Here is a 10,531-nt window from a genome sequence, read left to right on the forward strand (position 1 = left end):
AAAAAAAATATACACACACATACCAAGAAAAGTTTAAAAGGCAGCAGAATTCGAAATAAGTTCACCAATCATCATAACTCAAAATCTCTAGTAGGTATAAGTTTCACATATCTTGAACTCACTAAGCATAAAATAAATTCAGCTACAAAATTCTCATCACCTTTATTTGTCCCTGAACTAACCAAAAGATGTTTCATTACCTATTTTGAAAAGAATTCAGTTGTTTACCTCTCTATGGAAGAAAACCATTTTTATCCTAAAAGGATAGGAATTGTAGTGATTAAGTTTGCTAAAGCCCACCTGGAAAATTCTAAACCAAACACTATCCTTTTAATATTTTTAAGTAGACTTAAATTTGAACCCTAAGTTTTACAAAACTAAAGGTTGTCTTAGCACTAGTATACAAGTCTCTAACCCAGTAAAGACAGTAACTTTATCCTACCTTAGAGAAAAAGAGTGTTTTGGCAATCTCTCAATTAGCAGCAGAGTCCGTTAGAGCTTAGCTAACAGGTTGTTGGTGATTACCGTAGCCATTAGAGGAAGCTCCATAAGCTGCTCCAGCAGCATACATGCCAGAATCCTGATTTTGTGATGCGCCATATCCATATCCTCCATAATTTTGCCTTCCATAATAGCCGCCCCCATTCCACTGGTTACCAGAATCAGTTCTCATCTGCAAAAGTATTTTCTAAATTGTTATACTATGTTTCTCCTATGTCCTTTCTTCAACTTAAACAAAAAGAACCAAAACAACTTAAATTTTCCCTTTTCTGTGTGACTAAACCCATATTCCCCGATGCCCTTCGCACATCAGCATGAACAGTATATGAAATACAAAAATAAAACGAATTGATCCACAAGATAAACAAAAACAAATCAAGAAAGGACCCAAGTAAGTAGATAGAGAACAACGGATAACAAAAATTCAGCAGTCACCTCACGGAAGAAGAAGAAGAAGAAGAAGAAGGTACCTGATTCAGCAGTCACCTCACGGAGCAGAATCAGAAATTAAGATGGAGAAATCAATGATTTATTGCCTCGGTTAGGATTTGGATGAATAGGAACCTGAAATGAGATGAAGGTGGTGAAGTCAGAAGTGTTAGGGTGTCTTACTGTCTTAGCTTAGGGATTACACTTAGTATTTTGATTTTTACGGATTTGGGTTTGGCTATTGGATTTTCAAATTTGGGATGGACTTGAAATATTTTTACAATGGGCCTTTAGCCCTTTACTCCTTTAGGCCCTATAGACGTACAATATTGGTATTTAATTTCGGTATTCGGTATTTACCGAATTACCGAACGGTATAATTGTAAATACCGAATACCGATCCCGAAATACAAAATTTTATATTTTAGTACCGAATTCCTGAATTCCCGAATACCGAAATAGCCGGTTCGGTTCGGTAATTCGGTTTTCGGTATTTTTTTGCCCTAACAATTCTCCCCCTCCCGACTATGTGGAGGAAATCGCTATCCCGACGATCAAGCAACACTCTAAATCTAGACTTGCAGCCAAGCCCAGAACAACCTGAATGGATGACATCTTCACAACTGGAGAAAAGATTTCATCAAAATCAACTCTCTTTTTCTGATTAAAGCCCTTAACAACCAATCTAGCCTTGTACCGTGGAACTGGGTTACCATCTTCATGTTTTATCCTAAAAATCCACTTGTTTTTCAAAGCTTTTCTATGTCTAGGAAGCTTAACCAGATCAAATGTGTGATTATCATGCAAGGATTTAATCTTATCTTGCATAGCATCAAACCACCTTTCTTTTTCTTCACTATCCATGGCCTCATCAAAACTTTCAGGTTCTCCCCTATCAGTCAAGAGAACAAACTCATTGGGAGAATAACGAGATGAAGGTACTTTCTCTCTAATAGATCTTCTAAGAGAACTCTCTGGAACATCAACAGCAACTGGTTGCTGGCCAACCACATCATCTTCCACTGGAGCATCAACAACATCATGCTGGTCATTCTGAACATGATCATTATCTTCATTATCAACTTGATCTTCATTATTTTGAAGATTTTCTTCAGGTGCAATAGTCACAGGAACTGGATCAACATCAACTAAGCTCTCATTGCTTTGAGAATCAACCTTCTCAGCTTTGTCAAAATCTTCAATTGTCTGGTCTTCAAAGAGCACAACATCACGGCTTCTAACAAGTTTCTTCTCAACTGGATCATAGAAACGATAGCTAAATTCGTCTTGACCATAACCAATGAAAATACACTGCCTAGTTTTAACTTCCAGCTTTCACCTCTCATCCTTAGGAACATGCATAAAGGCCTAACACCCGAAGACTCTCAGATGAGCATAAGAGACATCCTTACCAAACCAAACTCTGTCAGGGACATCACCATCCAAAGAAACAGTAGGAGATAAATTGATAACATAAGCAGCAGTATTAAGTGCTTCTGCCCAAAATGAATCTGGCAACATAGCATCTGAAAGCAAACATCTAACCCTCTCAACTAGAGTTCTATTCATCCTCTCTGCTAAACCATTTAACTGAGGAGTCTTTGGACGAGTTTTCTGATGTCGAATACCCTGTTGTCTACAATAATTATCAAAGGGACCAATGTATTCACCAACATTGTCTGAGTGGATGCATTTTAGTTTCTTCCCTGTCTGTCTCTCAACCAAGGCCTGAAAAGTCTTGAACACATCAAGTACTTAATCCTTGGACTTCAAAGGAAATACCCAGAATTTGCGAGAATGATCATCAATAAAAGTCACAAAGTAAAGTGCACCACCACGAGAGCTTACTTTAAAAGGACCACACAAATCAGAATGTACCAACTCCAGTAAATCCAGCTTTCTTGAAGGTGAATAACTCTGAAAAGAAACTCTTTTCTGTTTCCCGGCTAAGCAATGAACACATCTCTTTAACTTTGCTTGTTTCACTCCAAAAAACAAATTCTTCTTAGCCAAATTATCAATCCCCTTCTCGCTCATATGACTCAGCCTTCTATGTCATAATTCTGATGAAGTATCATTCTCCACCAAATTTACTGAGTCACCACAAATGGAGCCTTGAAATAAGTACAAGTCAGACATCTTGTAACCTCGAGCCACAACCATTGAACCTTTAAGAAGCTTCCACTGGCCACCACCAATGGTTTGATCATAACCATCATCATCAAGCTTTCCTACAGAAATTAAATTCAGACGAACATCTGGAGCATGCTTGACATTGTTAAGAACCAACCTCGAACCATTCTTACTTTTCAAGCAGACTGTGCCAATACCAAGTACCTCAACCTCACTATCATTGCTCATTCGTAACATTCCAAAATTACCCGAAGTATAAGAAGAAAATAATTCCTTCTTTGGCGTGACATGAGAAGTGGCACCTGAATCCGCAAACCAGGTAGACTCATCACAAACAATATTGATATCATTTTTACCACAAGAAACAAGAAGATCATTTTCAGCAACAACAACAACACGATTTTCATTATCGCCTTCTTTTTTTTTTTTTGCCTTTTCTGGTCTCTCTTAAACTTGTAGCAATGTTTCTTGATGTGCCCTTTCAAGTGAAAATAGTCACATGTAAGAGTCTTGTACCTAGAGGATCTTGACTTACTTCTACTTTTTCCTCTGTCATTTTGACCTCTGAAGTTACTTCCCCCCTGTCTTCAGTAACCAAAACATCAGAGTGTGAAGTTGAAGAAGACGAAGCTTGAGATCTTCTTCTCATCTCTTCATTCAAAACACCACTCTTAGCATATTCCATAGTTACACCATCACTGGGAGCAGATTATTCAAAGAAACTCGAAGAGTTTCCCAAGAGTCTGGCAGAGTATTAAGAAGCCAAAGTCCCTGTATTTCTTCATCAAACTTGACACCCATTCCAAACAGTTGATCAAGGACACCCTGAAAATCATTGATATGATCAGAAATAGAGCTGCCCTCTTTGTATCTAATATTCATCAATTGTTTCAGTAGGAACAATTAATTATTGTCATTCTTCGAAGCATAAAGTGTCTCGAGCTTTTCCCACAAGCTTTTAGCATTTGTCTCATTCACAATATGATTTCGAACATTATCTTCAACCCATTGCCTAATATAGACACAAACCTGTAAGTGCTCAAATTTCCAATCCTCATCTTTAATAGACTCGGGTTTCTTAGAAGCAAACACAGGTAAATGCAATTTCTTGACAAATAGAAGATCTTTCATCTTGCTTTTCCAAATATGGTAATTACTGCCATTTAAACAAACCATCTTGCTCATATTTGCCTCCATCATTCAAAAAGACAATTGACACAACTAAATACAACCACAAGCTCTGATACCACTCTATTGGGAAGAAACAAGCAATAACCAAATTGCACGACGAGGTAACAGCGGAAGAAATACCCAAGTCGAAACTTCCCACACTATTTGAACCAAGAGAAGACAATAAACACTAGAACAAATGGAAATCCAGGCAGCAGCTATACCAACAATAAAATAGCAAAGCAAGCAAAAATAAATCGAATGGAAAAGACACCAAATTTACGTGGTAAAACCCCTTCAAGGTGAAGAGGAAACATCCACGGGACCTCCGGCCCACAAAAGCTCCACTATAAACAACAAGAGTTACAACAATTTTCTCCAAATGGCTACAACAACAAAGTCAATCATGGAGCAACAATACATAAAAGATAGCACCAAAACTAGCGAAGAAAGGAGAAAAATCACCCCAAAAATGAGCTACTGTTCGTACTCGAAAACTGGATCTAAAGACCACAAAATCCGATCTTTACCATTGAAATCAAAGAACCAGATGTTACGAACCCCCAGTTAAAATTGCAGCACGATCCAACGGTTAACGAATCGGGAAACGTAATTTAAAGTGGACTGTTGTAGCAGAAAATTTCTGGACCAAAAATTGCGTTTTCTCTCACATTTTTCTCTCTATATGGCTGCTATAAATTCACTCTTGTGTTCTAAAAAATAAGACCTAAATTGATCCTATATATAGAGGAAATTTTGGGCAAAATTATCCTGGTCCAAATTGAATTGGGTTTTATTAATCCAATTCCACATAGGAAGAAAACCCAAAAACCTAACAAAACCAAATTTAGTGGTGACATAATAATTTATGCCTTAGCTCAATGCATTCCTGAAATCTCTTCTTCTACCAAAATTGCCTTGGAAATGTGTTCAAAGTTTTCCATAAGTGTTGTGATGAATATAGGGGTGCTAGAGTTCGATTTTGTAGTTTTATTATGAGGTATGAAGTGTACCAATTCTACAATAGCCAGCCACCTGCTCAAGGTATGAAGAGTACCAATCCTGAAATAATTCATATCGATCACCCTACATTTGCCCCTCGTAATGAGATAGTTGGTATTCCTCCACATTTAAATCTTTCGATAGGGATTACCTTACTTCTTTAACGGGCCTATCTAGGACAAATTTTAATTGGTCGGGCAAGCTTCGTATTTTGGAGTCCGGAGCCAAAATGGCTTATTTTTGCAGCCATTAAACAAAAATAGTATGCCTTTTTTTTTAGACCAAAATGGGTATTTCGTTGGATAACCAACGAAATACCCACAACGTACTGTTCCGGTGCCGATGAATTTCTTGCATTTCGCTACATGTGTAGCGAAATGCAAGAATTTTTTTTATTATTATTTTCCTTTGCATTTCGTGAATCAATTCACAAAATAGGCATTTTGTTTTATTTATTTTTTGTAATTCGTGTAATTAAAACTGTTTTCTTTTTCATTTCATGATACAATTCACGAAATGGATTTTTTTTTATTATTTCGTGAATTAAATGAAGGAAGCTGATTTAGTATTTTTTTTTTCTTTGCATTTCGTGAATCAATTCACGAAATAGGCTCTTTTGTTTTTTGTTGAAATTCGTGAATCAATTCACGAAATAGGCATTTTTATTTTTATTTTTATTTTGCATTTCGTGAATCAATTCACGAAATAGGTGTTTTTTTTATTTCGTGAAATTAACGAAAGAAACTTTTTTTTTTTTTTGCATTTCGTGACACAATCAACGAAATAAAGAAACTGTTTTTTTGGTTTTTTTTTTTGGCATTTCGTTGTGCAATTCACAAAATAGCCTTTGTTTTTGCAATTCATATAAAAATAAAATTGGAAAATATATATATATATATATATATATATATATATATATATATCGTTGATACATGAACGAAATAGGATAAAAAAAATCGTTTATATAAAAACGAAATAGGAAAATATAATTTTTTATTTTTTATTTGCATTTCGTTTATGTTCCAACGAAATAGGATTTTTTTTTTTAATTTCGTTCATATTCCCTTTTTCTGCTCCCCACTTTTACCCTATATTATTTACCTTATCCTCTCCATTCTCCATTCTTCCTTCTCCATTCTCCCTTCTCCATTCTCCCTTCTCCATTTTCCGTTCTTCCTCTACCTCCATTCTTTCTCTTCTTCCGTTCTTGATTCTTTTCTTCTTTTTCTACTAATCCTATCACAAGGATTCCTCAACTTTTGCTCCATAATCTTCTTCTAATTGAGGTAATTTATTAATTTTATAAGTTTTTACATATATTTTTTGATTTAGTCATTATAAATTAGTTCACATTTATTTTTTTTGATTTATTTATATGTTATACTTAGTGTAGTAGACTATAATAAAGAAAACAAAAGTTACAAGTTTAATTAATCAATAGTTGGTAATTTCAGTCGTTGCTTCAATTAAAAAAAGCTTTTAAAAAATGTTAGTAGAGTTTATTGGTCAACGAACTACAATTAAAATACTTAAAAAATCGTTGAAGCTACTGATTAAAAAGGTATAAATTTATATTATAAAATGTTCTTTTATTTAGTCATTTTCATAGAACAACAGTTAAAAAAAATATGAAGAAATTGTGAGGAAAGTAAGATTGTTAAATATAACATAAAGATATTTGTATCATTTGTTGGGTCATTTTCTATGTTCAATTGTGACTAGTCGTTGGAGATTATTTTCTGTTGATAAGCATGAAGAATTTTTAATTTTCAAATTAAAAGTATAAGATCAAGAAACTGTGAGGAAGTTGGTGTTGTTTTTGAAGCTAATAGACAAAAATAGCATGTCCTTTTTTTTTAATACCAAAATGGGTATTTCGTTGGATATCTGACGAAATACTATTCCGATCCGTTAAAAAATATATATATATATATTTTCCTTGCATCCCCTCTCCAGTCATATGCTTTGTTTTAAATAGAAAAGAAGTAGTTATATGTAAGATGAATACTATTATGGAAATTAATTATGAGCTTAACCAAAAGTTTAATTACATTTCGTTCACCACATAGGGAACTGCAATTATTTTTTGACAGTTGTACTCTTATTAAAAAAAAATCTTTTCTCACATGATAATATATCTTATAGTTTGACCTTTATTGACTTTCCTATTGAATATATAGTAAACAATTCTGTAATGTGTTGTCCATTATTCTAATAGAAGTGGCTTGGTGTTGCAATGTTATAGATATGGATCGCCCCAAAGTCATTGTACATCCAGGTCCAGAAAACTATGATTTATTAATACTCCAGCATGAGCATCGATCCCAGGCTGTGTGGGATGGAAATTTGACTGGAAAAAACGCGTGTTTAACTATACGTCGTGCGGATCATGAATTTTGGAATCACGTGAGGCAATACCCTTTACATAATCACATCCTTAATTACTTTGAGAGGTGTGGATTTGGGGGATTTTTAGCAGTAGGTAATGTGCAGTATGATGAAGGAATCATCACTGCACTTATTGAGAGATGGCGTCCAGAGACGCATACATTTCATATGCGGACTGGCGAATGTACCATCACACTGCAGGATGTCGAGGTGTTATATGGCATTCCCGTGGATGGCCACCCATTGGTGCAGAGAAATGTTAAAAATATAACTAAATCAAGATGGCGGGAATTGATGTACAACCTTACTGGTTGGTTGCCCGGAGAAGAAGCAATTATAGGTAATAGCATGTTGGTAATAACACAATTATCTAATCATTTGGAAACCTTGATTGCCAATAATGATATTATTGATGAACACACTGTGAGGCTGAGGTACAAAAGAGGGTCAGGTTGTACCTGCTTTGGTTGATTGGTGGCAATATATTCCCTGATAATAGTGGTTCAAAGCTTAGTTTACACTTTTTGCTTGACATAGTAGACCTTGATGCAATAGGCGGGAAAGCTTGGGGAGCAGCAGCATTATCATACTTGTACAGTTGTTTATGCCGTGCTTCGATGGCCAATAGCCGTGATGTTTGTGGATTTATTGTTTTGTTACAGGTACGTGAATTTCAATAATATATTGCTCTACTTCAGTAGAAATAAGAGATCAAGCAGCATTCTTATAACCACCATTACCCAAAATGAAATTAGGAATCGAAAGTCGAGCTTTATTATAAACACTAAATGTACCACTATATATAATGCAATCTAGATTATTAATATTTGTGTATAATTCTAAATGTCAGCTAACCATATTTCCTTGAGCTGTCACGCTAACAATTTTAAAGTATTGCTTGATACACATTTAAATAGTCAACTTCTCTGCTATCTTTTAAATAATATTTTAGATTTCCTAGTGTTATAATTTGTATAATAAATCATTAAAAATTATAATATTGTCGAATAGCTTGCACAACAATATTAGCGTATTATCGGAACCCAACCATAACAACACAATTTTCATGTGTATTTTTGGGTTACTTTATTTAATTCAAAAAATATTTATATAGTTAAATTTACTTATACAGGTTTGGGCTTGGGAGCGAATAATCCCGATGCAGCCATTACTTCGTCCCCCAAGAGTAAACGAACGAGATATTGTATTTGCGCAGAAGTGGACTCGTCGTGGAGTTCGTGAAAGCGAGGCACGAGCTGTGCTAGTAGTTTGTAGGGATGTTTTAGACAACCTAACTAATGATCAGGTATTTTTCCTTTTAAATTTTTTGATAAGAAATGTGAAAAATATAACAACAATAGAGTTTTTATAGATTTGTTCATTTTTTGCTTAATCGTACTATGATAATGGGTTAATTTTATTTTAATTTGTTATAGCTAATTTGCTACAACTTGCTACTTGTTGTGATATTTTTTAGATCCCATTTCTTCTTTTAGCATAATTAGTATTTTGTCTAGGTTTGTTTTAATGGCTAGAAGGTTACTAAAGTATTTTATTTTATTTTTATTTCCATCAAAATTCATTATGGAATTTTCAAGTTAGCCTATTCTTGTTATGCTTTGGAACTGAATAAAAAAGAAAGTGCTCCTAGCAAGGATTTGGTCATGATACGCTTTCTACTATTGAATATTTTTTATTCTTCATTTGCACGGTTTGGAAATGATGAAATTTTGTGTATTTAGAAGGAAGGAAATTGCTTGAATGTTCTAATCTTTACTTAACTGAAAATGCATAATGGATGTTTGTTGTAATGAGAAAATTTATAATTTGTAGTATAAATTATAAATGACTGTATAATATTTTTGCTATCGTAGTTTGTGTGGGAGCCTTATACATAGGCCATCAATGATGGACTTCCGGAGTGGTGCCGACATGGTCAAGACATTTGGATGGTGCAGTTGCCACTCATTTGTGGGATCTACCGAGAGTGGCACATGGCGGGTCGGGTCAACAGACAATTTGGTAAGGAGCAGTTTGTTCCGGGACCAATCCCCCCACATAGACCATTTCATTTTTCACTGGACAAGCGATTTAAGATAAGTCAGGAGATGGGGGGAAAATTTGAGGAAGCTGAATATTAGTGGGAACGCCGTCGAGAACTAATAGTTGAAGATCCATATACTACTGTAGCTCCCGGATCGGATTCTGAATATTTTAAATGGTACCGGAGGTACTCCCGCACCTTGATAGGAAATCCAGAACGTACCGTGGATAGGGGATACCAACACCTCGCAGGGAGGCATGAAGCGCTGGTACGTAACTTTTGGTGCATGTCAAGTTAAATAGACAGTTAATGATGTACTATATAGTTTTCTAACATTTGAGTAGAAACAAAATTACTAGTAGTACTAATTAATATTTCTTGAAAAATTGTCTAAGAATTTGACTTACTACACTCATCTAATGCCAGTATTCAGGAAAATTTACCATGAAAATCTTAACCTAGGTGCTTCGATTTTTATACTTTATCTCTTTCGTTATTTAGCAAAAAGACTGTATAATAATAAATTGACCATGATTATGAAAGTAATTTAATTATATTTTCTAACTAAATCATCATATAAAGGATTTGGAACCGATTTACATGCAAATACATGTGTATCATATGTATTAAATATTATAGTAATATTAATAACTATATCGTATATGATACACATTAATTTCTTTTTGCCAATCAGTGGATTTCTTACGTCACTGTTTGTTATATATTTTTTTGTAGGCTCATGGAATTCATGGAGTTAGACATTTGGCTTACAGTGTTCAGGAAAGTCCGTTAGAGTGGACATTTCCACCCTTACCTTCGTGTGCAAATGTCAGAATCTCGAAGACCCCAGTCACAATGTTGTAG

The 10,531-nt window shown here is 34.7% G+C and overlaps 1 protein-coding gene and 1 long non-coding RNA gene across 2 annotated transcripts; one reads left to right on the forward strand and one right to left on the reverse strand.

Moving 5' to 3' along the window:
- On the reverse strand, positions 1-1,102 carry LOC132602513 (uncharacterized). Its single transcript, XR_009567809.1, has 2 exons — positions 972-1,102; positions 1-673 (listed from the first exon to the last, which is right to left on the reverse strand). It is a non-coding gene; the product is annotated as an uncharacterized LOC132602513 (long non-coding RNA).
- Positions 1,103-7,482: 6,380 nt separating this feature from the next.
- On the forward strand, positions 7,483-10,531 carry LOC132601835 (serine/threonine-protein phosphatase 7 long form homolog). Its single transcript, XM_060314895.1, has 4 exons — positions 7,483-8,057; positions 8,123-8,285; positions 8,756-8,929; positions 10,403-10,531. Exons 1-4 carry the CDS (start codon positions 7,483-7,485, stop codon positions 10,529-10,531), a joined length of 1,041 nt encoding a protein of 346 aa, XP_060170878.1.

The sequence above is a fragment of the Lycium barbarum genome, chromosome 7, assembly GCF_019175385.1.
Source record: "Lycium barbarum isolate Lr01 chromosome 7, ASM1917538v2, whole genome shotgun sequence".
Taxonomy (NCBI): Eukaryota; Viridiplantae; Streptophyta; class Magnoliopsida; order Solanales; family Solanaceae; genus Lycium; species Lycium barbarum.

Coding starts and splice junctions, on each gene's coding strand:
- LOC132601835 (XM_060314895.1), top strand. CDS start 7,483: ATGGATCGCCCCAAAGTCATTGTACATCCAGGTCCAGAAAACTATGAT. Junction 8,058..8,122: donor GAACACACTGTGAGGCTGAG/GTACAAAAGAGG, acceptor CCCTGATAATAG/TGGTTCAAAGCTTAGTTTAC. Junction 8,286..8,755: donor GATTTATTGTTTTGTTACAG/GTACGTGAATTT, acceptor TTACTTATACAG/GTTTGGGCTTGGGAGCGAAT.